Below are 27,123 nucleotides of genomic sequence, written 5' to 3' on the forward strand. Positions count from 1 at the left end.
AAGGAGTATCTCCCTGGCCATTCGCGTTACCTGTCTTTCTTTCCTTCCTGCAATCTGGGTTGGAAAAGGGCTTGTCGCTCGGCTCCCTTAAAGGGCAAGTCTCAGCGCTATCGGTATTTTTTCAGAAGCGTCTAGCACGACTTTCTCAGGTGCGCACGTTCCTGCAGGGGGTTTGTCATATCGTACCTCCGTACAGGCGGCCGTTAGATCCGTGGGATCTAAACAAGGTCCTTGTTACTCTCCAGAAGCCGCCCTTCGAGCCTCTGAGGGATGTGTCACTTTCTCGACTCTCACAGAAAGTGGCCTTTCTGGTAGCGGTCACGTCTCTTCGGAGAGTGTCTGAACTAGCAGCGCTGTCATCCAAAGCTCCTTTCCTGGTGTTCCACCAGGACAAGGTAGTGCTGCGTCCCATTCAGGAGTTTCTCCCTAAGGTGGTATCCTCTTTTCATCTTAATCAGGATATCTCCTTGCCTTCCTTTTATCCGCATGGAGTTCATCGGTATGAAAAGGATTTACATTTGTTGGATCTGGTGAGAGCACTCAGAATCTACATTTCCCGCACGGCGCCCCTGCGCCGCTCGGATGCGCTCTTTGTCCTTGTCGCTGGTAAGCGCAAAGGGTCGCAGGCTTCCAAAGCCACCCTGGCTCGATGGATCAAAGAACCAATTCTTGAAGCCTACCGTTCTGCTGGGCTTCCGGTTCCATCAGGGCTGAAGGCCCATTCTACCAGAGCCGTGGGTGCGTCCTGGGCATTACGACACCAGGCGACGGCTCAACAGGTGTGCCAGGCAGCTACCTGGTCGAGTCTGCACACTTTCACCAAACATTATCAGGTGCATACCTATGCTTCGGCGGACGCCAGCCTAGGTAGAAGAGTCCTGCAGGCGGCAGTTGCCTCCCCGTAGGGGAGGGCTGTCTTTGCAGCTCTAACATGAGGTATTTCTTTACCCACCCAGGGACAGCTTTTGGACGTCCCAATCGTCTGGGTCTCCCAATGGAGCGCCGAAGAAGAAGGGAATTTTGTTACTTACCGTAAATTCCTTTTTCTTCTAGCTCCTATTGGGAGACCCAGCACCCGCCCTGTTGTCCTTCGGGATTTTTGGTTGTTTTTCGGGTACACATGTTGTTCATGTTGAATGGTTTTCAGTTCTCCGATGTTACTTCGGAGTGAATTTGTTTAAACCAGTTCTTGGCTTTCCTCCTTCTTGCTTTTGCACTAAAACTGGTGAGCCAGTGATCCCACTGGGGGTGTATAGCCAGAAGGGGAGGGGCCTTACACTTTTTAGTGTAATGCTTTGTGTGGCCTCCGGAGGCAGTGCTATACACCCAATCGTCTGGGTCTCCCAATAGGAGCTAGAAGAAAAGGAATTTACGGTAAGTAACAAAATTCCCTTCTTTTTTTTATTGCATTTGTGCATTTTTCCTACGTCTTACAGCATCTCTGGCCGGAGATACTGCCATGGGTGTACTACGTTACTGTGTGACTACACCAGCCAGCGCCAATGATTGTGTGTGAATTGTTTTCACTGTGGACAACACTTTAAGCCTGATTCACCATTGCATTTCCGGCAGGTTTATTGATGTGATTGTGTGCCCGATTCATCAAGATCAGTGTCGTTCACACCAGTCTTGGTGAAGGGCCGTGCTGAAGTCAGACGCACCTGATCTTATGAATTTGGCACAAAAAAGCAACAAAAAAAAAAACGGAATCTGACCCTACAATTTAACCCCTTCACATGAGGTTTTTTTTTGTTTTTCCTTTTTCCTCTACTTCTAAGACCCGTAACTTTTTTTTTTTTTTAATTTTTCTGCCAATCTTGCCGTATAAGGGCTAATTTTTTTGCGGGATGGGTTGTACTTTTAAATGAAACCATTTCGTTTTACCATATAATGTACTGGAAAACGGCAAAATAATTCTAAGTGCAAAAAAATTGTTAAAAAAAAAAAAGTGTGACTGCCCGGCTGTTTTTGGGATATTTTATTCACCATGTTCACTATATGGTAAAACTGATCTGTTGATGTGATGTCTCAGGTCGGTGCGAGTTTGAAGACACCAGACATGTTTACTTTTATGTAAGGGATTAAAAAAAAAAAAATTCACCAGTTTGTCCAAAATAGGCGCACTTTTTGTGCCATTTTCTGCGTTCCATAGCGTTCTCATTTTTCGGGATCTATGGCTCAGTGATGGCTTATTTTCTACATCTCAAGCTGACGTTTTTAATTGTACCATTTTTGCGCAGATGCTACGTTTTGACCGTCTGTTACCGCATCTTGCGCGAAATATGCAGCGACCAAAAAAACGTAATTTTGGAATTTGGATTTTTTGCCGCTAAGCCACTTACCGATCAGATTAATTGATTTTATATTTTGATAGGGCATTTCTGAATGCAGCGATACAAAATGTGATGGTTTTTTTTAACCCTTTTAATTTTCAATATGGGGTGATTTAAAATGTTAGGTGTTTTTTATTTTAATTTTTAAACTGTTTTTAACTTTTTTTTTTAAATTTTATTTTACTAGACCCCCTAGGGGTCTATAAGGATCAGCAGTCTGATCGCTCATTCTTTTATGTTGATCACAGCTACACAGCTGAGACCAGCAGAAAAGCTCACGTCTTGTCAGTGGCAGCAGCCGGCCAAGTGACTCATGACCCTGTGCTACCATCAGATCCTCGTGATCACATCACGTGACCTTCCAATGGCGCTGGGTAAGTGCTGACCACGGCACGCTGTTTCATCTAAGTGTCACATTTTGCTAGCGAGATCCAAAGGGTTAAGAGGCGCGAGTGTAGAGCGAATTGACTCGTGCTTGATAGCTGCACATGTCAGCTGTTCAAATCAGATCGCTGCCGGCTGTTTGTGGGAGCAGATGGGGATTAACTTGATGCGATGACTAGTGCGACCGCACTTAGAATACTGTGTACAATTCTGGTCACCGATATATAAGAAGGACATAGCTGAACTGGAGAGGGTGCAGAGAAGAGCGACCAAGATTATTAGAGGAATGGGTGGGCTGCAATACCAAGACAGGTTATTAAACTTGGGGTTATTTAGTTTGGAAAAACGAAGGCTTAGGGGGGATCTAATCACAATGTATAAATATATGAGGGGACAGTACAGAGACCTTTCCAAAGATCTTTTTACACCTAGGCCTGCGACTGGAACACGGGGGCATCCGCTACGTCTCGAGGAAAGAAGGTTTAATCATAATCACAGACGAGGATTCTTTACTGTACGAGCAGTGAGACTATGGAACTCTCTGCCGCATGATGTTGTAATGAGTGATTCACTACTAACATTTAAGCAGAGCCTGGACGCCTTTCTTGAAAAATTTAATATTACCAGTTATGTATATTAGATTTTATGACAGGGTATTGATCCAGGGAACTAGTCTGATTGCCGGATGTGGAGTCAGGAAGGAATTCTTTTCCCTATTGGCGTTTGTTTGCCACTTTTTTTTTTTTTTGCCTTCCTCTGGATCAACATGTTAGGCTACGGGTTGAACTAGATGGACTTGAAGTCTCCCTTAAACTATGAAACATACCCAGTACGTCATGTCGTGAAGAGACTAACGCCCTATGATGCACATTTTCCTAAGGAACTTTTTTTTTTTTTTATTTTTAGTTGATGGCCTGTCCTTACAATAGGTCATAAATATGTCTGATCAGATGGAGTTCGATACCCCGCACCCCTGCCGATCAGCTGTTTGTGGGCTGTTTCACATCTCCCCTGTCAACTGGTGAATGGTTACTGCATATCCCATTCAGATAAATAGGAGGCGGATGTGCAGTACCCGGCCACTATCAGGAGACGGAGCAGCTCTGGATCTGAGGTTTTCTGGCCAGCCCCAACAACAGCTGATTATGGGGGTGCCGGGTGTCTAACACCAACCAATCACACTATGATGACCTATCCCTAAGGACAGGCCATCAATGTAACAGTAGTGGATAACCCCTTTAAGAAGATAAAGGATATTGACTAAAGCCTGCTTTACATGTTAAGATTCTGCATACGATATCGTATGCAATTTGCAACGCCCCCATCGTATGTGCGGCATGTTCAATTTTGTACTGCGATGTGTGCTGCCCCGGGTACAATGAACAATCTGACGTTCAATTCATGAGGAATGAACGACGTGCGTGCGATGAACATTTTACCGTTCAATCGCATGTAGCTGTTACACACTACAATGTACCTTACGATGCCGGATGTGCGTCACTTACGACGTGACCCCGCCGACACATCATAAGATACATTGTAGTGTGTAAAGCGGGCTTAACTCGAAGAACCACCTCTCAATCACCATCCCCCCCTGCCCCCCTTATATAATAACACCTATCTCCTCGTTAGCGCCGATCCAACAATATTGGTCCATTTCAAATTTCTTTTGCATTAATAAAACCCACATTTAATATATTAAAAAAAAAAACAAAACACCTTTATCAGTGATTTTGCTGAACTAAATGTGTTTTGCGGCTTTTGGCATGCTGGGAATGTTAGTTCTTATAAATGCAGATATACAAGTTGCCTTTTCAGAGAGGATGGGGACTTGAACTCTAGCGCCACCTACTGGAAGTATGGTAGTAATCCTAAAAGTCAATATCGACACATTTTAACGAGACTTGGGATATAAACCAAAGCAGAATCTCAATTTGCAGACTGTGTTTTGGGGAGTTGACGCTTGTTGGTGCAAAGTATCTGATTTTTCTGGGTGAGGGCCAAAGATGGGGGTCTAAGGGGTAAGGTTTCCCCTTGTATGGGGCATACCAGACCTGGCATGTCACTCTACAGAAGCATATACCTTGCCCCTGACCAACCACTACAGATCCCCACATGCCCTGAGGATTGCTGGGCGTTGTTGTTCCACAACAGCTGACTGGCTGATTGGACAGTTCTAATTTGTAACCTTGTTGAGACTTGTGCTTGCTGTCAGTGAATGGCAACATTACCATTTTTCCTAACGCTCTATACGGCTCCTATGATGGCAGGAACACATTGGTGAACTGCTGTTTTACACTTCTTCCTATTACTTTAGCTAATAAGTGGGAAGTTTAGTCTAAAATCCCCCCCCCCCCCTCCCCGGCAGATCCGGTGTGAATCCTGGCGGCAATGATGACCATCTTAGGACACCTTTGGAATCAAAGATGAAACCAACCTATGTTCTGAGCCGCCAGTATTCATCCGATCCGGTTATGGTTCTGTCTGGAGAGGCGGAGGTGACACTGGACCGTCCCTACCCCGAGCAGATGACTTCAATATGGTGCACACTTGTCTTATGATGTTGTGAATTAGTAGTTAATCATAACTTTATTTTTTATATTCCAGATCTCTCAGAAGAAGCTGAAAAAGCAGAAGCTCATGGCTCGGGAGTGAAAATAAAATGTACAGAAATAAAAAGTATTGTCCTTCTATATCCCGCCTGATTTTTGGTGCCACTTTTAAAACTTTACACCAACGTGTTGCCAGCTGGGAACTAAGCCTAAGAAATGGAAACAGGGCTATGTTTCTTGTTTGAGGATGATCATAAAAAGGACAAAAACTAGGAACCCCAGAATGTACCAGAGTGGTTGGCATCTTAGCGAACTGCAGGCTTGCCACTAACACACAACTAGAAGTAGCCGTGGGACGTGCCTACGATGACCTGGTTGCCTCGACACAGCCGGAGATCTAATTATTCCTACAGAGAAAAATACAGGAAAGGCTAATCTTCCTCGGAGCAGTTCCCTAAAGATATAGATAGCCCTCCACATATTAAGATAACAGTGATGTAGGAATACACAAAACACAGGTAGAAAACAGATTCAGCAAAGATGAGGCCCAAACTATCTAAATAGGAAAGGACAGAAAAGAGCACTGTCTGCAGCCGTGCAATACCCTAGAAAAAGAACTAACACGCCTGATAGGGAAAAATACTGAACCCACACGGACTTTCCCCCACTGTATCAGTACTCTGGTGTTACTGGGACCCAAACAAACACTAATATAGTGGAGGGACTGAAATTAGTACCAAGCATGACAAAACAAAGAACGTAGCAGAATATTTAGCAAGGTACACACATTCCCAGCAGGGAATAATCCAACTCCACACAGGCAAAATAGGAATAAGCCTTAGTATCTAAACAGAAAAAACAACCAGAATGTGGAAACCACCAGCAGAGGTACAAGGACCAAACTTATATGAAAGGAGTTCTGGTAGACACAGAAGGAAGGGCTGGCTTCAAAATATCCATAGCACACAGGAGACAACAGTGGGCACTGGCTAGGAACAAGAAAACACTACTCAGTTATATAGGCCCAGTCAGAAGAACCTGATTGCCAATCATCCCCAGCTGTCTGGTTTCTATTCAGCAAGCAAACTTCACTACCAGCACTGACCACAAGAGGGAGCCCCAAACCGGAACCTAGTCCAAATGTATTCACAACAGTTTCTATTTTTTCCTATATATGCAGATTACATGACTGATTTGGTGCAAACTTCATCCATTTGGAGAAGAGAAAAATCCACTATAACTTGGTACAAAGAATAGATTTGCTGCAGTTTCCATGCAGAAAATAGCGGCAACCTGTAGGTGAAATTTACATTTAGCTGGCACTGAATTATGCTGCAGATTTTCTGCAGCAAATATGCAATGTGTGAATTTAGACTAAATGTTGCTACAGCCATAAATAGGGCGTCATGAGTACATAAATAGGTAAAATCTCAAAGTGCTTGTAAAGACAGGAAACTATATAAACTTTACCTCTGTTCTTAATAGGATATTTAATAAGGGGTAAATTACGGTGTACATCAGGTTGCCTAGCTTACCGACCACCATGTAGTGCAGGTCCAGCAGATTTAATGCTTTATTCATATTAATTGGTCCAATAAGGTAGGAACGACTAGTAAAGTGAAAAAAACAAAAGTCCCCCAAGGTATGCATGTCTTTACATGTAAAGCTGAGAGCAACAACTGCGTAATTAAGAGTATAGAGATCAAAAATCGCTTAGAGCAGTGATCCCCCAACTCCAGTCCTTAATAGCCCCCAACGGTGCATGTTTTCAAGATTTCCTTTGAATTATCACCAGTACATTACTATCAGCTGTACAATACTAAGGAAATCCTGAAAACATGCACCGTTGGTGGCGCTAGAGGACTGGAGTTGGGGAATACTGCCTTAGAGGTTAGATGACGTCAAATGCGACCAAATCTCACAGCCAGCGTCCCCCCACACCTCGACTCACGTTTCGCCCTAGCTTACTCTAGGGGTGTTGCCATGATGAATTCTGTGGCCAGCCTATAGGGAGAATGTGAAGTGACTTGAGGTCAGCTGAACATGTCTGTACATGTGGCTGTAACATAATCATGGGTGGTAAAGTGATTTCTTCGGCGCTCCATTGGGAGACCCAGACGATTGGGTGTATAGCACTGCCTCCGGAGGCCACACAAAGCAATTACACTAAAAAGTGTAAGGCCCCTCCCCTTCTGGCTATACACCCCCAGTGGGATCACTGGCTCGCCAGTTTTCTGCTTTGTGCGAAGGAGGTCAGACATCCACGCATAGCTCCACTGTTTAGTCAGCAGTAGCTGCTGACTCTATCGGATGGAAGAAAAGAGGGCCCATATAGGGCCCCCAGCATGCTCCCTTCTCACCCCACTTGCGGTTTGTAAGGTTGAGGTACCCATTGCGGGTACGGAGGCTGGAGCCCACATGCTGCTTTCCTTCCCCATCCCCCTGAGGGGCTCTGTGGAAGTGGGATCTTACCGGCCCCCAAACCCTGAGGCCGAGCTCCATCCACAGACCCAGAGACCCTGCTGGAGGAGCTGAGTACAGTCAGGGACAAGGCCCTGCAACGTTCAGGTACTCTGTGTCCCCGCACAGACAAGCCACGCACACTCCAGGCTTGCTGGGTGTGCTAGTGCGCCGGGGGCACTAGCGCTGCGCGCTCGGGTTAGAGTCACTACAGCTTAGCTGAGTGATTTTATGTCTTGGGAACTACCGCGCCGGCCGCTCCGGGAGCGGCGGCGCCGCTGGGACTTGTAGTGCGCCGGGGACTCGCGCTGCCCGCGCTTTTACGGCGGCAGCGCTCATAAATCTAGTCCCCGGCTTTTGCGGCCTAGTTACGGTTCGTTCCCGCCCCCACCCTGTCACTCAGGGAAAGGGAGAGACGCTGTGCAATAGGCAGCGCCGAGGGCTGGAGCCTTATTTACATGCTCCAGCCCTCTCACTGGGCACAGTGGGGACGCAAGTTTCCCGCTCTTGGTCTCAACACGCCCAGGGCCCGCCCCTCTCCACAGGACGCCGGCAGCCATTCCTGCATGCAGTCTGGCTGGAGAACGGACACAGGCTCTGGGGGACTCAGACAAGGGACTCTGGCGACCACACACCCGCGTTTATGCGGGCGGTAAGCTGCACATAAGTGCTGGCCCCACTAGTGCCACAGTGTTATTTGGTGCATTTTTTCCCTGTACCATATATATTTATATTGCACTGTACAGTCGCTTCTTGGCTTATACCCTCATTGCTCTGAGGAGACAACAACATGTCATCCGCAAAACGCAAGGGTGCCAAGGCACAAGCGGTATGCACTGCTTGTGCCGCATGTGGGGCTAATCTACCGGCAGGTTCCAATGACCCCCATTGTGTGCAATGTTCCATCCCTGTGCCACTTCGTCAGCCAGAGTCTATGGTAGTAGTGGCCCAGGCAGAGACGCCTGTGAACCCTGCCCCGGTGACGGGGACAGAATTTGCAGTTTTTGCTGATAAGATGTCTGTGACTATGACATGAGGTTTATTGATGTGATTGTGTGCCCGATTCATCAAGATCAGTGTCGTTCACACCAGTCTTGGTGAAGGGCCGTGCTGAAGTCAGACGCACCTGATCTTATGAATTTGGCACAAAAAAGCAACAAAAAAAAAAACGGAATCTGACCCTACAATTTAACCCCTTCACATGAGGTTTTTTTTTGTTTTTCCTTTTTCCTCTACTTCTAAGACCCGTAACTTTTTTTTTTTTTTAATTTTTCTGCCAATCTTGCCGTATAAGGGCTAATTTTTTTGCGGGATGGGTTGTACTTTTAAATGAAACCATTTCGTTTTACCATATAATGTACTGGAAAACGGCAAAATAATTCTAAGTGCAAAAAAATTGTTAAAAAAAAAAAAGTGTGACTGCCCGGCTGTTTTTGGGATATTTTATTCACCATGTTCACTATATGGTAAAACTGATCTGTTGATGTGATGTCTCAGGTCGGTGCGAGTTTGAAGACACCAGACATGTTTACTTTTATGTAAGGGATTAAAAAAAAAAAAATTCACCAGTTTGTCCAAAATAGGCGCACTTTTTGTGCCATTTTCTGCGTTCCATAGCGTTCTCATTTTTCGGGATCTATGGCTCAGTGATGGCTTATTTTCTACATCTCAAGCTGACGTTTTTAATTGTACCATTTTTGCGCAGATGCTACGTTTTGACCGTCTGTTACCGCATCTTGCGCGAAATATGCAGCGACCAAAAAAACGTAATTTTGGAATTTGGATTTTTTGCCGCTAAGCCACTTACCGATCAGATTAATTGATTTTATATTTTGATAGGGCATTTCTGAATGCAGCGATACAAAATGTGATGGTTTTTTTTAACCCTTTTAATTTTCAATATGGGGTGATTTAAAATGTTAGGTGTTTTTTATTTTAATTTTTAAACTGTTTTTAACTTTTTTTTTTAAATTTTATTTTACTAGACCCCCTAGGGGTCTATAAGGATCAGCAGTCTGATCGCTCATTCTTTTATGTTGATCACAGCTACACAGCTGAGACCAGCAGAAAAGCTCACGTCTTGTCAGTGGCAGCAGCCGGCCAAGTGACTCATGACCCTGTGCTACCATCAGATCCTCGTGATCACATCACGTGACCTTCCAATGGCGCTGGGTAAGTGCTGACCACGGCACGCTGTTTCATCTAAGTGTCACATTTTGCTAGCGAGATCCAAAGGGTTAAGAGGCGCGAGTGTAGAGCGAATTGACTCGTGCTTGATAGCTGCACATGTCAGCTGTTCAAATCAGATCGCTGCCGGCTGTTTGTGGGAGCAGATGGGGATTAACTTGATGCGATGACTAGTGCGACCGCACTTAGAATACTGTGTACAATTCTGGTCACCGATATATAAGAAGGACATAGCTGAACTGGAGAGGGTGCAGAGAAGAGCGACCAAGATTATTAGAGGAATGGGTGGGCTGCAATACCAAGACAGGTTATTAAACTTGGGGTTATTTAGTTTGGAAAAACGAAGGCTTAGGGGGGATCTAATCACAATGTATAAATATATGAGGGGACAGTACAGAGACCTTTCCAAAGATCTTTTTACACCTAGGCCTGCGACTGGAACACGGGGGCATCCGCTACGTCTCGAGGAAAGAAGGTTTAATCATAATCACAGACGAGAATTCTTTACTGTACGAGCAGTGAGACTATGGAACTCTCTGCCGCATGATGTTGTAATGAGTGATTCACTACTAACATTTAAGCAGAGCCTGGACGCCTTTCTTGAAAAATTTAATATTACCAGTTATGTATATTAGATTTTATGACAGGGTATTGATCCAGGGAACTAGTCTGATTGCCGGATGTGGAGTCAGGAAGGAATTCTTTTCCCTATTGGCGTTTGTTTGCCACTTTTTTTTTTTGCCTTCCTCTGGATCAACATGTTAGGCTACGGGTTGAACTAGATGGACTTGAAGTCTCCCTTAAACTATGAAACATACCCAGTACGTCATGTCGTGAAGAGACTAACGCCCTATGATGCACATTTTCCTAAGGAACTTTTTTTTTTTTTTATTTTTAGTTGATGGCCTGTCCTTACAATAGGTCATAAATATGTCTGATCAGATGGAGTTCGATACCCCGCACCCCTGCCGATCAGCTGTTTGTGGGCTGTTTCACATCTCCCCTGTCAACTGGTGAATGGTTACTGCATATCCCATTCAGATAAATAGGAGGCGGATGTGCAGTACCCGGCCACTATCAGGAGACGGAGCAGCTCTGGATCTGAGGTTTTCTGGCCAGCCCCAACAACAGCTGATTATGGGGGTGCCGGGTGTCTAACACCAACCAATCACACTATGATGACCTATCCCTAAGGACAGGCCATCAATGTAACAGTAGTGGATAACCCCTTTAAGAAGATAAAGGATATTGACTAAAGCCTGCTTTACATGTTAAGATTCTGCATACGATATCGTATGCAATTTGCAACGCCCCCATCGTATGTGCGGCATGTTCAATTTTGTACTGCGATGTGTGCTGCCCCGGGTACAATGAACAATCTGACGTTCAATTCATGAGGAATGAACGACGTGCGTGCGATGAACATTTTACCGTTCAATCGCATGTAGCTGTTACACACTACAATGTACCTTACGATGCCGGATGTGCGTCACTTACGACGTGACCCCGCCGACACATCATAAGATACATTGTAGTGTGTAAAGCGGGCTTAACTCGAAGAACCACCTCTCAATCACCATCCCCCCCTGCCCCCCTTATATAATAACACCTATCTCCTCGTTAGCGCCGATCCAACAATATTGGTCCATTTCAAATTTCTTTTGCATTAATAAAACCCACATTTAATATATTAAAAAAAAAAACAAAACACCTTTATCAGTGATTTTGCTGAACTAAATGTGTTTTGCGGCTTTTGGCATGCTGGGAATGTTAGTTCTTATAAATGCAGATATACAAGTTGCCTTTTCAGAGAGGATGGGGACTTGAACTCTAGCGCCACCTACTGGAAGTATGGTAGTAATCCTAAAAGTCAATATCGACACATTTTAACGAGACTTGGGATATAAACCAAAGCAGAATCTCAATTTGCAGACTGTGTTTTGGGGAGTTGACGCTTGTTGGTGCAAAGTATCTGATTTTTCTGGGTGAGGGCCAAAGATGGGGGTCTAAGGGGTAAGGTTTCCCCTTGTATGGGGCATACCAGACCTGGCATGTCACTCTACAGAAGCATATACCTTGCCCCTGACCAACCACTACAGATCCCCACATGCCCTGAGGATTGCTGGGCGTTGTTGTTCCACAACAGCTGACTGGCTGATTGGACAGTTCTAATTTGTAACCTTGTTGAGACTTGTGCTTGCTGTCAGTGAATGGCAACATTACCATTTTTCCTAACGCTCTATACGGCTCCTATGATGGCAGGAACACATTGGTGAACTGCTGTTTTACACTTCTTCCTATTACTTTAGCTAATAAGTGGGAAGTTTAGTCTAAAATCCCCCCCCCCCCCCTCCCCGGCAGATCCGGTGTGAATCCTGGCGGCAATGATGACCATCTTAGGACACCTTTGGAATCAAAGATGAAACCAACCTATGTTCTGAGCCGCCAGTATTCATCCGATCCGGTTATGGTTCTGTCTGGAGAGGCGGAGGTGACACTGGACCGTCCCTACCCCGAGCAGATGACTTCAATATGGTGCACACTTGTCTTATGATGTTGTGAATTAGTAGTTAATCATAACTTTATTTTTTATATTCCAGATCTCTCAGAAGAAGCTGAAAAAGCAGAAGCTCATGGCTCGGGAGTGAAAATAAAATGTACAGAAATAAAAAGTATTGTCCTTCTATATCCCGCCTGATTTTTGGTGCCACTTTTAAAACTTTACACCAACGTGTTGCCAGCTGGGAACTAAGCCTAAGAAATGGAAACAGGGCTATGTTTCTTGTTTGAGGATGATCATAAAAAGGACAAAAACTAGGAACCCCAGAATGTACCAGAGTGGTTGGCATCTTAGCGAACTGCAGGCTTGCCACTAACACACAACTAGAAGTAGCCGTGGGACGTGCCTACGATGACCTGGTTGCCTCGACACAGCCGGAGATCTAATTATTCCTACAGAGAAAAATACAGGAAAGGCTAATCTTCCTCGGAGCAGTTCCCTAAAGATATAGATAGCCCTCCACATATTAAGATAACAGTGATGTAGGAATACACAAAACACAGGTAGAAAACAGATTCAGCAAAGATGAGGCCCAAACTATCTAAATAGGAAAGGACAGAAAAGAGCACTGTCTGCAGCCGTGCAATACCCTAGAAAAAGAACTAACACGCCTGATAGGGAAAAATACTGAACCCACACGGACTTTCCCCCACTGTATCAGTACTCTGGTGTTACTGGGACCCAAACAAACACTAATATAGTGGAGGGACTGAAATTAGTACCAAGCATGACAAAACAAAGTACGTAGCAGAATATTTAGCAAGGTACACACATTCCCAGCAGGGAATAATCCAACTCCACACAGGCAAAATAGGAATAAGCCTTAGTATCTAAACAGAAAAAACAACCAGAATGTGGAAACCACCAGCAGAGGTACAAGGACCAAACTTATATGAAAGGAGTTCTGGTAGACACAGAAGGAAGGGCTGGCTTCAAAATATCCATAGCACACAGGAGACAACAGTGGGCACTGGCTAGGAACAAGAAAACACTACTCAGTTATATAGGCCCAGTCAGAAGAACCTGATTGCCAATCATCCCCAGCTGTCTGGTTTCTATTCAGCAAGCAAACTTCACTACCAGCACTGACCACAAGAGGGAGCCCCAAACCGGAACCTAGTCCAAATGTATTCACAACAGTTTCTATTTTTTCCTATATATGCAGATTACATGACTGATTTGGTGCAAACTTCATCCATTTGGAGAAGAGAAAAATCCACTATAACTTGGTACAAAGAATAGATTTGCTGCAGTTTCCATGCAGAAAATAGCGGCAACCTGTAGGTGAAATTTACATTTAGCTGGCACTGAATTATGCTGCAGATTTTCTGCAGCAAATATGCAATGTGTGAATTTAGACTAAATGTTGCTACAGCCATAAATAGGGCGTCATGAGTACATAAATAGGTAAAATCTCAAAGTGCTTGTAAAGACAGGAAACTATATAAACTTTACCTCTGTTCTTAATAGGATATTTAATAAGGGGTAAATTACGGTGTACATCAGGTTGCCTAGCTTACCGACCACCATGTAGTGCAGGTCCAGCAGATTTAATGCTTTATTCATATTAATTGGTCCAATAAGGTAGGAACGACTAGTAAAGTGAAAAAAACAAAAGTCCCCCAAGGTATGCATGTCTTTACATGTAAAGCTGAGAGCAACAACTGCGTAATTAAGAGTATAGAGATCAAAAATCGCTTAGAGCAGTGATCCCCCAACTCCAGTCCTTAATAGCCCCCAACGGTGCATGTTTTCAAGATTTCCTTTGAATTATCACCAGTACATTACTATCAGCTGTACAATACTAAGGAAATCCTGAAAACATGCACCGTTGGTGGCGCTAGAGGACTGGAGTTGGGGAATACTGCCTTAGAGGTTAGATGACGTCAAATGCGACCAAATCTCACAGCCAGCGTCCCCCCACACCTCGACTCACGTTTCGCCCTAGCTTACTCTAGGGGTGTTGCCATGATGAATTCTGTGGCCAGCCTATAGGGAGAATGTGAAGTGACTTGAGGTCAGCTGAACATGTCTGTACATGTGGCTGTAACATAATCATGGGTGGTAAAGTGATTTCTTCGGCGCTCCATTGGGAGACCCAGACGATTGGGTGTATAGCACTGCCTCCGGAGGCCACACAAAGCAATTACACTAAAAAGTGTAAGGCCCCTCCCCTTCTGACTATACACCCCCAGTGGGATCACTGGCTCGCCAGTTTTCTGCTTTGTGCGAAGGAGGTCAGACATCCACGCATAGCTCCACTGTTTAGTCAGCAGTAGCTGCTGACTCTATCGGATGGAAGAAAAGAGGGCCCATATAGGGCCCCCAGCATGCTCCCTTCTCACCCCACTTGCGGTTTGTAAGGTTGAGGTACCCATTGCGGGTACGGAGGCTGGAGCCCACATGCTGCTTTCCTTCCCCATCCCCCTGAGGGGCTCTGTGGAAGTGGGATCTTACCGGCCCCCAAACCCTGAGGCCGAGCTCCATCCACAGACCCAGAGACCCTGCTGGAGGAGCTGAGTACAGTCAGGGACAAGGCCCTGCAACGTTCAGGTACTCTGTGTCCCCGCACAGACAAGCCACGCACACTCCAGGCTTGCTGGGTGTGCTAGTGCGCCGGGGGCACTAGCGCTGCGCGCTCGGGTTAGAGTCACTACAGCTTAGCTGAGTGATTTTATGTCTTGGGAACTACCGCGCCGGCCGCTCCGGGAGCGGCGGCGCCGCTGGGACTTGTAGTGCGCCGGGGACTCGCGCTGCCCGCGCTTTTACGGCGGCAGCGCTCATAAATCTAGTCCCCGGCTTTTGCGGCCTAGTTACGGTTCGTTCCCGCCCCCACCCTGTCACTCAGGGAAAGGGAGAGACGCTGTGCAATAGGCAGCGCCGAGGGCTGGAGCCTTATTTACATGCTCCAGCCCTCTCACTGGGCACAGTGGGGACGCAAGTTTCCCGCTCTTGGTCTCAACACGCCCAGGGCCCGCCCCTCTCCACAGGACGCCGGCAGCCATTCCTGCATGCAGTCTGGCTGGAGAACGGACACAGGCTCTGGGGGACTCAGACAAGGGACTCTGGCGACCACACACCCGCGTTTATGCGGGCGGTAAGCTGCACATAAGTGCTGGCCCCACTAGTGCCACAGTGTTATTTGGTGCATTTTTTCCCTGTACCATATATATTTATATTGCACTGTACAGTCGCTTCTTGGCTTATACCCTCATTGCTCTGAGGAGACAACAACATGTCATCCGCAAAACGCAAGGGTGCCAAGGCACAAGCGGTATGCACTGCTTGTGCCGCATGTGGGGCTAATCTACAGGCAGGTTCCAATGACCCCCATTGTGTGCAATGTTCCATCCCTGTGCCACTTCGTCAGCCAGAGTCTATGGTAGTAGTGGCCCAGGCAGAGACGCCTGTGAACCCTGCCCCGGTGACGGGGACAGAATTTGCAGTTTTTGCTGATAAGATGTCTGTGACTATGACAAAAATCCTGGAAACCTTGCAGTCCAGGCCAGTTTCTCAGACCATGGACACTGCTGTGTCTATGCTCCCCGGTCCCCCTCAGTTGGAACTAATCCGTACTTCAAGGGGGTCCCAGGCATCACAGGCTGAAGACTCTGACTCGGATGACAGTCCCAGGCAGCCTAAGCGGGCTCGCTGGGAAAGACCCTCGCCGTCATCACACTGGTCAGGGTCTCAGCGAGACGAGGCTCTGTATGAGGAGACAGAGGTGGGTGATCAGGAATCTACTCCTGACACCGCTCTCAATCTAGATACCCCTGATGGTGACGCTATGGTAAATGACCTTATAGCGGCCATCAATAGACTGTTGGATATTTCTCCCCCAGCCCCTTCAGCAGAGGAGGCAGCTGCACAGCAGGAGAAGTTCCAGTTCCGGTATCCTAAGCGTAAATTGAGTACTTTTCTGGACCACTCTGACTTCAGAGAATCAGTCCAGAAACATCATGCTTATCCAGATAAGCGTTTCTCCAAACGTCTTAAGATTACACGTTATCCCTTTCCCCCTGACGTGGTCAAACGCTGGACCCAGTGTCCAAAGGTGGACCCCCCAATCTCCAGGCTTGCGGCTAGATCCATAGTTGCAGTGGAAGATGGGGCTTCACTTAAAGATGCCAATGACAGACAGATGGACCTTTGGTTAAAGTCTGTCTATGAAGCTATCGGCGCGTCGTTTGCTCCAGCATTCGCGGCCGTGTGGGCACTCAAAGCTATTTCAGCTGGCCTGGCACAAGTGGACTCTAAAGCAGGAGAGAAGCAAAGTCCTGCACCACCGCAGATTACCTGCAATATCGCTTGCGGTACCGCCTGTGCCTGTGCTCGGGTGGAGAGCCTGGAGGGTCCGACAATCCAAAAGCGGGGTGCTGGTCATAAGACAAAGTCCATTGATGAAGCGTGAGAGTAGAAAGAGACCGCACTCAATCCGCTGTGAAGGATTTCTTTATTCAAACACGTGCAGAGTGGAGGGCTGGAGACACACTGTGAGCTGGCTCCTCAAGAATGGACGACAGCTGTCTGTCCACAGGTGGACCTGTGGAAGCCCAATTTGGGCGAAACAGCTGTCGTCCATTCTTGAGGAGCCAGCTCACAGTGTGTCTCCAGCCCTCCACTCTGCACGTGTTTGAATAAAGAAATCCTTCACAGCGGATTGAGTGCGGTCTCTTTCTACTCTCACGCTTCAACAAGTGGACTCTATCATACGTCCAGCAGTGCCGCGAGTAGCGTCCCTAACCTCGCAAATGTCTGCGTTTGCGACTTACGCTATCAACGCTGTCCTGGACTCTACGAGCCGTACCTCAATGGCATCTGCCAACTCTGTGGTTTTGCGCAGAGCCTTGTGGTTAAAGAAATGGAAAGCAGATTCTGCTTCCAAGAAATGTTTAACCAGCTTGCCACTATCTGGAGACAGACTGTTTGGTGAGCAATTGGCTGAGATCATTAAACAGTCCAAGGGTAAGGACTCCTCCTTACCCCAGCCCAGATCGAGCAAACCTCAACAGAGGAAGTGGCAGTCGAGGTTTCGGTCCTTTCGAGGCTCCAGCAAGACTCAATTCTCCTCGTCCAAAGGGACTCAGAAGGAGCAAAGGAGCTCAGATTCCTGGCGGGCTCACTCACGCCCCAAGAAAACAACCGGAGGAACCGCTTCCAAGGCGGCTGCCTCATGAATTTCGGCCTCATCCCTCCGCATCCTCGGTCGGTGGCAGGCTCTCCCGCTTTTGCGACATTTGGCTGCCACAGGTCAAAGACCGGTGGGTAGCAGACATTTTGTCTCACGGGTACAGGATAGAATTCAGTTCTCATCCTCCGCCTCGGTTCTTCAGAACCTCCCCACATCCCGACCGAGCAAATGCCCTTCTGCAGGCGGTGTGCTCACTAAGAGCAGAAGGAGTGGTGATCCCTGTTCCTCTGCAGGAACAAGGGCAAGGTTTTTACTCCAATCTCTTCGTGGTTCCAAAAAAGGACGGCTCGTTCCGTCCTGTTCTGGACCTAAAGCTGCTCAACAAGCATGTGAACGCCAGGCGGTTCCGGATGGAATCCCTCCGCTCGGTCATTGCCTCAATGTCTCAAGGAGATTTCCTTGCATCAATAGACATCAAAGATGCTTATCTCCACGTGCCGATTGCTACAGAGCACCAACGTTTTCTACATTTCGTGATAGGAGACGACCATCTCCAGTTCGCTCTGCCATTTGGTCTGGCGACAGCCCCACGGGTTTTCACCAAGGTCATGGCGGCAGTGGTAGCAGTCTTGCATTCTCAGGGACACTCGGTGATCCCTTACTTGGACGATCTACTTGTCAAAGCACCCTCTCAAGAGGCATGCCAACACAGCCTGAATGTTGCGCTGGAGACTCTCCAGACTTTCGGGTGGATCATCAACTTTTCAAAGTCAAACCTGGCACCGACTCAATCACTAACGTATCTTGGCATGGAGTTTCATACTCTCTCAGCAATAGTGAAGCTTCCGCTGGACAAGCAGCGGTCTCTACAGACAGGGGTGCAGTCTCTCCTTCAGGGTCAGTCGCACCCCTTAAGGCGCCTCATGCACTTCCTAGGGAAGATGGTGGCAGCAATGGAGGCAGTCCCGTTCGCGCAGTTTCTTCTGCGTCCACTTCAATGGGACATTCTCCGCCAATGGGACGGGAAGACAACTTCCCTAGACAGGAAAGTCTCCCTTTCTCAGACGGCCAAGGATTCTCTGCTATGGTGGCTTCTTCCCACCTCATTATCGCAGGGAAGATCATTCCTGCCCCCATCCTGGGCAGTGGTCACGACAGACGCGAGTCTGTCAGGGTGGGGAGCAGTTTTTCTCCACCACAGGGCTCAAGGGACGTGGACTCAGCAGGAATCCACCCTTCAGATCAATGTTCTGGAGATCAGGGCAGTGTATCTTGCCCTATTAGCCTTCCAGCAGTGGCTGGAAGGAAAACAGATCCGAATTCAGTCGGACAACTCCACAGCGGTGGCATACATCAACCACCAAGGAGGGACACGCAGTCGGCAAGCCTTCCAGGAAGTCAGGCGGATTCTGATGTGGGTAGAGGAAAGAGCATCCACCATATCAGCAGTTCACATCCCGGGCGTAGAAAACTGGGAAGCAGACTTCCTCAGTCGCCAGGGCATGGACGCAGGGGAATGGTCCCTTCATCCGGACGTGTTTCAGGAAATCTGCCGCCGCTGGGGGGTGCCGGACGTCGACCTAATGGCGTCTCGGCACAACAACAAGGTCCCGACCTTCATAGCGCGGTCTCGCGATCAAAGAGCTCTGGCGGCGGACGCCTTAGTGCAAGATTGGTCGCAGTTCCGGCTCCCTTATGTGTTCCCACCTCTGGCACTCTTGCCCAGAGTGTTACGCAAGATCAGATCCGATTGCGGCCGCGTCATACTCGTCGCCCCAGACTGGCCGAGGAGGTCGTGGTACCCGGATCTGTGGCATCTCACGGTCGGCCAACCGTGGGCACTACCAGACCGTCCAGACTTACTGTCCCAAGGGCCGTTTTTCCATCGGAATTCTGCGGCCCTGAACCTGACTGTGTGGCCATTGAGTCCTGGATCCTAGCGTCTTCAGGATTATCCCAAGGGGTCGTGGCCACCATGAGACAGGCTAGGAAGTCCACTTCTGCTAAGATCTACCACAGAACGTGGAAGATTTTCTTATCCTGGTGCTCTGCACAAGGAGTATCTCCCTGGCCATTCGCGTTACCTGTCTTTCTTTCCTTCCTGCAATCTGGGTTGGAAAAGGGCTTGTCGCTCGGCTCCCTTAAAGGGCAAGTCTCGGCACTATCCGTGTTTTTTCAGAAGCGTCTAGCACGACTTTCTCAGGTGCGCACGTTCCTGCAGGGGGTTTGTCATATCGTACCTCCGTACAGGCGGCCATTAGATCCGTGGGATCTAAACAAGGTCCTTGTTGCTCTCCAGAAGCCGCCCTTCGAGCCTCTGAGGGATGTGTCACTTTCTCGACTCTCACAGAAAGTGGCCTTTCTGGTAGCGGTCACGTCTCTTCGGAGAGTGTCCGAACTAGCAGCGCTGTCATCCAAGGCTCCTTTCCTGGTGTTCCACCAGGACAAGGTAGTGCTGCGCCCCATTCAGGAGTTTCTCCCTAAGGTGGTATCCTCTTTTCATCTTAATCAGGATATCTCCTTGCCTTCCTTTTATCCGCATGCAGTTCATCGGTATGAAAAGGATTTACATTTGTTGGATCTGGTGAGAGCACTCAGAATCTACATTTCCCGCACGGCGCCCCTGCGCCGCTCGGATGCACTCTTTGTCCTTGTCGCTGGTAAGCGCAAAGGGTCGCAGGCTTCCAAAGCCACCCTGGCTCGATGGATCAAAGAACCAATTCTTGAAGCCTACCGTTCTGCTGGGCTTCCGGTTCCATCAGGGCTGAAGGCCCATTCTACCAGAGCCGTGGGTGCGTCCTGGGCATTACGACACCAGGCTACGGCTCAACAGGTGTGCCAGGCAGCTACCTGGTCGAGTCTGCACACTTTCACCAAACATTATCAGGTGCATACCTATGCTTCGGCGGACGCCAGCCTAGGTAGAAGGGTCCTGCAGGCGGCAGTTGCCTCCCTGTAGGGGAGGGCTGTCTTTGCAGCTCTAACATGAGGTATTTCTTTACCCACCCAGGGACAGCTTTTAGACGTCCCAATCGTCTGGGTCTCCCAATGGAGCGCCGAAGAAGAAGGGAATTTTGTTACTTACCGTAAATTCCTTTTCTTCTAGCTCCTATTGGGAGACCCAGCACCCGCCCTGTTGTCCTTCGGGATTTTTGGTTGTTTTTCGGGTACACATGTTGTTCATGTTGAATGGTTTTCAGTTCTCCGACGTTACTTCGGAGTGAATTTGTTTAAACCAGTTATTGGCTTTCCTCCTTCTTGCTTTTGCACTAAAACTGGCGAGCCAGTGATCCCACTGGGGGTGTATAGCCAGAAGGGGAGGGGCCTTACACTTTTTAGTGTAATTGCTTTGTGTGGCCTCCGGAGGCAGTGCTATACACCCAATCGTCTGGGTCTCCCAATAGGAGCTAGAAGAAAAGGAATTTACGGTAAGTAACAAAATTCCCTTCTTCTTTGTCGCTCCATTGGGAGACCCAGACAATTGGGTTGTATAGCTATGCCTCCGGAGGCCACACAAAGCATTACACTAAAAGTGTAAAGCCCCTCCCCTTCTGCCTATACACCCCCCGTGCTCACGGGCTCCCCAGTTTCATTGCTTTGTGCGAAGGAGGCAGACATCCACGCATAGCTCCACAGCTTAGTCAGCAGCAGCTGCTGACTATGTCGGATGGAAGAAAAGAGGGCCCATAACAGGGCCCCCGGCATGCTCCCTTCTCACCCCACTCTTGTCGGCGGTGTTGTTAAGGTTGAGGTACCCATTGCGGGTACGGAGGCTGGAGCCCACATGCTGTTTTCCTTCCCCATCCCCTTTAGGGCTCTGGGTGAAGTGGGATCCTAATCGGTCTCCAGGCACTGAGACCGTGCTCCATCCACAGCCCCTGGGGATTCTGCTGGACAAGGAGCCGAGTATCGTCAGGGACAAGGCCCTGCTACTTTGAGGTACTCTGTGTCCCCGTGGGGACCGCGCATGGAGCGCTGGTGCCATACACATTACAGCACTGCTGGGTGTGTTAGTGCGCCGGGCATGGAGCGCTTGTGCCAGACACTTTCCAGCTCTGCTGGGTGTGTTAGTGCGCCGGACATGGAGCGTTTGTGCCACACACTTCCAGCTCTGCTGGGTGTGTTAGTGCGCTGGACATTGAGTGCTTGTGCCAGACACTTTCCAGCACTGCTGGGTGTGTTAGTGCGCCGGGCATGGAGCGCTTGGGCCAGACACTTTCCAGCACGGCTGGGTGTGTTAGTGCGCCGGACATTAGTGCCAGACACTTTCCGGCACTGCTGGAGGTTTTAGCGCCGGGGGACCACCGCGCGGCCGCGCTTATTGCCGGCCCGCTTATAACTTTAGTCCCCGGCTTCTGCGGCCTAGTGTCGTTCTTTCCCGCCCACAGGCCTGCCAGTCAGGGGAGGGGCGGGACGCTGCACGGATCGTCAGAGGAGGGCTGGAGCATACATTAGTATCCTCCGCCCTCCTCAATCAGTACAGTGGGGCACTGGATTCCCGCACTTTTCTTGGGCACGCCCACAGTCTCCTCCTTCCCACAGAACGCCGGCAGCCATTCCTGTCGGCGATTCAGACGCTGGAGAGGAGAGACCCAGGCAGGGAATCTGGTGACCACACAACCGCTCTGAGCGGTCGGTAAGCAGCACCTGTGGTGCTGGCCCCACTGAGTACCGAAGTGTATATATATATATAGGCTTATAGGCTATATATTGCACTGTACGGTCGCTCTGCTTGATTTTTGGCTATATACCCTCCTGGTTGTTCTCAGAGGAGACAACATGTCATCTGCAAAAAGCAAGGGTGCCAAAGCACAGGCGTACTTTGCAAACTGTACCTCATGTACAGCTGTACTACCGGCAGGTTCCACTGACCCTCATTGTGTGCAATGCTCGGCCCCTGGGGCACTTGCTCAGCCGGAGCCTCTGCTGCAGGTGGCCCAGGTGGATCCACCTGCTACCACTGTCCAGGTGACAGGGACGGAGTTTGCAGCCTTTGCTGACAAACTGTCTGAGACTATGGATAAATGGTCTGCTAAAATACTGGAAGCATTGCAGTCCAGACCGGTGAACACTGTCCAATCCTTGACCCCAGGTCCCCCTCAATTGGAACAGCAATGTGCCCCGGGGGTAACCCACAGGTTCCAGGGTGAGGTTTCTGACACGGACCGCAGTCCCCGGCCGCCCAAGCGGGGTCGCTGGGAAATTCCCTCCACTTCATCACACTGTTCAGGGTCCCAGCAGGGGGACTCTCTGGAGGATGAAGCGGAGGTATCAGATCAGGATTCTGATCCTGAAGCCGCTCTCAACCTAGATACACCTGAAGGTGACGCAGTAGTGAATGACCTTATAGCGACCATCAATCAGGTGTTGGATATTTCTCCCCCAGCTCCTCCAATTGAGGAGTCTGCTTCTCAGGAGAAATTCCGTTTCAGGTTTCCAAAGCGTACATTAAATATGTTTCTGGATCACTCTGACTTCAGAGAGGCAATCCAGAAAAACCGAGACTGTCCAGACAAGCGTTTTTCCAAGCGCCTTAAGGACACACGTTATCCCTTCCCCCCCGAGGTTGTCAAGGGCTGGACTCAGTGTCCTAAGGTGGATCCTCCAATCTCCAGACTGGCGACTAGATCCATAGTTGCAGTGGAAGACGGGGCTTCACTCAAAGATGCCACTGACAGACAGATGGAACTATGGTTGAAATCCATCTATGAAGCTATAGGAGCGTCTTTTGCACCAGCATTCGCAGCCGTATGGGCACTCCAAGCTATCTCAGCTTGTCAGGCGCAGATTAATGCAGTAACACGTGGGGGCGTGGCCTGGACGGCAATGTGAAGAGACTTGTTTGTGGAGCTCTCCTGCAAACTCCCTTGATAAATCCCTGAATACCGCTGTTATCACTGCCTCAGCCGGCTGTCAGGAAGATAAGGTGGTGAGGACTTATCTGGAGTGAGTCTGGTGGATGCAGAGAGGTGCCATGGTCCGTCACAGGCAAAAAGATAATGGAGGCGGGAAAGTCCCCAGCTCTCAGGATGGTGCCATGATAAGGCAGGAAGCTGAGAAAGTGAATGCAGCCTGTCAGGAGAGGATGCAGGTCGCGGCAAGGCTGGAGAAATTTGCCCGGACTTCAGAGAAATCACATCAGCATACAGATAACAGAGGTGAGGAGGGAGAAGACAATGCCAGCTCTGATGAGATGGGGGATGGTGAACAGCAGCAAGATAAGACAGGAGAAGTAGAGGAAGCACATAGTGCAGACCAGGCTCCAGAAAACCCCACTTTAAAGGACATTTTTGCAGTGGTGTCTTTTTGTAAAGAGGCTCTGACTTCCCTGACGAAGCAAGTTAAGGGATTACAGGCAGAGGTTGCTGACATTAAGAAAGACCTCAAGAAAGCAGACCTGAGAACAACGGCTGTAGAGGAGAGAGTGGGGATAACAGAGGATCATATTACAAAACTACAAAAGTCTGAAAAAACATTTGCACAGCAGATAGCTGAAATCACGGCAAAAAATGATGATTTAGAGAACCGCTCTAGAAGAAATAACATCCGAATTGTCGGCATCCCTGAGAAAGCGGAAGGAAGAAACCCCACTGAATATGTAGAAGACTGGCTCAGGGGGAAAATGGGTGCTAATGTCTTATCCAAGCTCTATGCTGTGGAACGTGCACACAGAGTCCCGATGCAGCCACAACCAGCAGGCAGGGGCCCTCGCACTATGCTAGCCAAGCTCCTCAACTACAGAGACAGGGACACTATACTGCGAAAGGCAAGAGACATGGAGGATCTTATGATTGACGGCCAGAGAATTTCCATATACCTGGACTACTCCATTTCTGTTCAAAATCTACGTATGACTTTTACAGGAGTAAAGAGGCGCCTGCGAGAGATGGGGGTGCAATACTCAATGATGTTCCCGGCAAAGCTAAGAGTGACGGCGTTGGAGCGGGTGCACTTTTTTACAACTCCAGAGGAAGCCATGCAGTGGTTGGACGCAAACGAAAAGCGGATCCGTTTGAAGGAATGAGCTGACTGTCTGAATCTGCAGTGTGTTGGAGAAGGCCGGCTGAGGCTCTACAACATCCTTAGGAGCTTACAGGGGACCCTTCTTGTTTTTCCCTTTTTTTTTCTCCTTCCCTTTGGGATTGAGGTAGTATGCAGGGGGAATGCGAAGGGTTTGATGTGAGCTTCGCAGGACATGGGGACTGCCTAATTTGGCGCGGTGGGGGTATTTACAATTTGAGATTCCAGTTTAATTACTGTTCGCCATTTTACTGTTATATTGGTTGAGTGGAATATGATTATACATAGAAAGGGGGGGAGTGGAGAATTGTTGGAAAAGGGACGAGTTTTAAAATGTGTCTAAGAGGGGAAGGCGAGGGAGGTAGGGGGGAATTTAGTAGGGATTATGGACCAGGTTTGGAAAACCCGATGCTTCACGGGAGTACTCGAAAACAGGAAGTGGTGGGGAGTAGGAGGGGAGGGGAGCAGGGGGGGAGGGGGGAAAGGGGTAGGGTAGAGGCAGCATGGGGAGATACTACAAGGTTTGATGGTTTTACTGGGTGGGATAATGGGGGATAGAATTAAGGTGTTGAGTTGGAATATTAGAGGGTTATCAGATAGGTCTAGGAGAGCGGCAATAATTAAATATGTTCAAGACCAGAACCCGTCAGTAATATGTCTACTAGAAACGCATCTAACAAAGGAGACAACACATGTTTTAAATAGGAGATGGGTGCAGAAGGCCTATCACTCCACCTTTTCCAACTATGCAAGGGGTGTATCACTGCTGATCCATAACTCTGTGCAATATGAAGAGATAGAAGTGTATGTGGATAAAGAGGGACAGTGTGTGGCCGTCAAGTGTAAAATATTTGGCAGACTCATGTGTATAGCTGCAATATATATACCACCTCCATATAAGTGCACCAAACTAAGGGAGATAAGGGAGTTCTCTGAGAAGGGGGGAGTAATCCCTTTTTTACTGGTGGGGGACTTCAATAATGTGATAGATCTGTACTGGGATAGGAGTAGTAGACCTCCAGGTATCCAGGATAGTTGTATGACTTCGTTTGGCACTCTTATTGGGGAACTTGGAATGGTGGATGCCTGGCGAGTGAGGAATGGGAGGGTATCCTGCTTCTCTTGTTATTCGGCTTCACATAACACTCTGTCCCGCATTGACATGGCTCTAGCTAGTGATCTGATGGATGCAATGATAAGCGACGTGCAATATCTGACAAGAGTGATTTCAGATCATAGCCCAATTCTAGTGTCCATACGACGGGGAACCCTGACAGGGGGAAGGAGGGGAGAGTGGAAGCTTCATCCAGCATGGATCCGTCATATTAATATGGGGAATATAGAACGGGATCTTGGGGATTTCTTTATCCACAACGAGGGTAGCACTGGTCCGCTGGTGGTATGGGATGCGATGAAGGCATACCTCAGGGGGCTCCTGTTCAGGGATATCTGTAAACGTAAAACACAGACGAGGCAGGATGAGAAAGATAGCCTGGAGGCCTTAGATAAGGCAGAGCTGGAAGCAATCCGGAGTACTACTACGGACGCGAAGCAAAATCTTAGGCAGGCGCATGAACAGGTTAATAAGATGCTTTTGGAGAAGGCGGTAAGGAAGCAGGCATTCCAAAAATTGCATTTTTATGAGGAGGGGGAAAAAGTTGGTCATCTATTATCGGTCATAGCTGCAGCTCAAAGGAGTAGTTCATTTGTGCATGGTATGGACACGGTGGAGGGGACACAGGTCACTGAGGTTGAGGCGATCCTTGAGGTCTTTAAAGATTTCTATCGCACGCTATATTCTTCTAGCGGAGAGATGAGGGTGGAAGAGGTGGACTCATTTCTTGAGCGAGGTGAGCTTCCTGTGTTGTCTGTGGTGGATAGAGATAAACTGGAGTCACCTATTACTATTGATGAACTGGAGGGCGCTCTGCATGGCATGAGCAATGACAAGGCACCGGGAGCAGACGGGCTACCAGTTGAAATTTATAAACAGTTAGAAGAAATCCTATTACCCAAACTATTGAAAGTCTTTGAGGTGGCGGAGGGGGAAGGTGTATTGCCTGAATCTATGAGAGAAGCAATAATAGTAGTAATTCCTAAGGAGGATAAAAATCCGAGGCTTCCAGACTCATATAGACCCATCTCGTTATTAACAGCGGACGTGAAGCTTCTGGCTAAGGTGTTGTCAAACCGGCTGACTGGAGTTATATCTAACCTAATCCATATGGACCAATCAGGGTTCATGGCCAATAGGTCGACAGCTGCTAATATCAGGAGATTGTACCTTAATCTACAGTTGCCGCCTGACAACCCTGGCCGGAGGGTGATCGCTTCGTTAGATGCCCAGAAAGCGTTCGATAGTGTTGAGTGGGGGCATCTGTGGAAAGTGTTGCAGCATATGGGTTTTGGCCCACGGTTTGTAAAGTGGGTGCAGCTGTTGTATAATAGGCCTACTGCTAAAGTTAGAGTTAATGGTATGACCTCCTCAGCGTTTGA

The 27,123-nt window shown here is 48.3% G+C and overlaps 1 protein-coding gene and 2 non-coding genes across 4 annotated transcripts in view; all 3 read left to right on the forward strand.

Annotated features, from left to right (window-relative positions):
• Nucleotides 1-12,602, forward strand: part of RPL17 (ribosomal protein L17) — a 48,266-nt gene extending 35,664 nt beyond the window's left edge. Inside the window, exons 6-7 of one of the 2 annotated variants that reach the window (XM_075327212.1) lie at nucleotides 5,325-5,396; nucleotides 12,517-12,602. In XM_075327212.1, the coding sequence (XP_075183327.1) occupies nucleotides 5,325-5,372 (48 nt within the window). In that variant the 3' untranslated portion in view covers nucleotides 5,373-5,396; nucleotides 12,517-12,602. The remainder of the gene's footprint in view (nucleotides 1-5,324; nucleotides 5,397-12,516) is intronic. The other variant, XM_075327217.1, reaches the window with a different exon arrangement.
• On the forward strand, nucleotides 5,104-5,170 carry LOC142258728 (small nucleolar RNA SNORD58). The gene has a single exon (XR_012727856.1). It is a non-coding gene; the product is annotated as a small nucleolar RNA SNORD58 (small nucleolar RNA).
• Nucleotides 12,296-12,362, forward strand: LOC142258735 (small nucleolar RNA SNORD58). Its single transcript, XR_012727859.1, has one exon. It is a non-coding gene; the product is annotated as a small nucleolar RNA SNORD58 (small nucleolar RNA).
• Nucleotides 12,603-27,123: the final 14,521 nt, after the last annotated feature.

Source organism: Anomaloglossus baeobatrachus, chromosome 1, assembly GCF_048569485.1.
Source record: "Anomaloglossus baeobatrachus isolate aAnoBae1 chromosome 1, aAnoBae1.hap1, whole genome shotgun sequence".
In the NCBI taxonomy this organism is placed as follows: Eukaryota; Metazoa; Chordata; class Amphibia; order Anura; family Aromobatidae; genus Anomaloglossus; species Anomaloglossus baeobatrachus.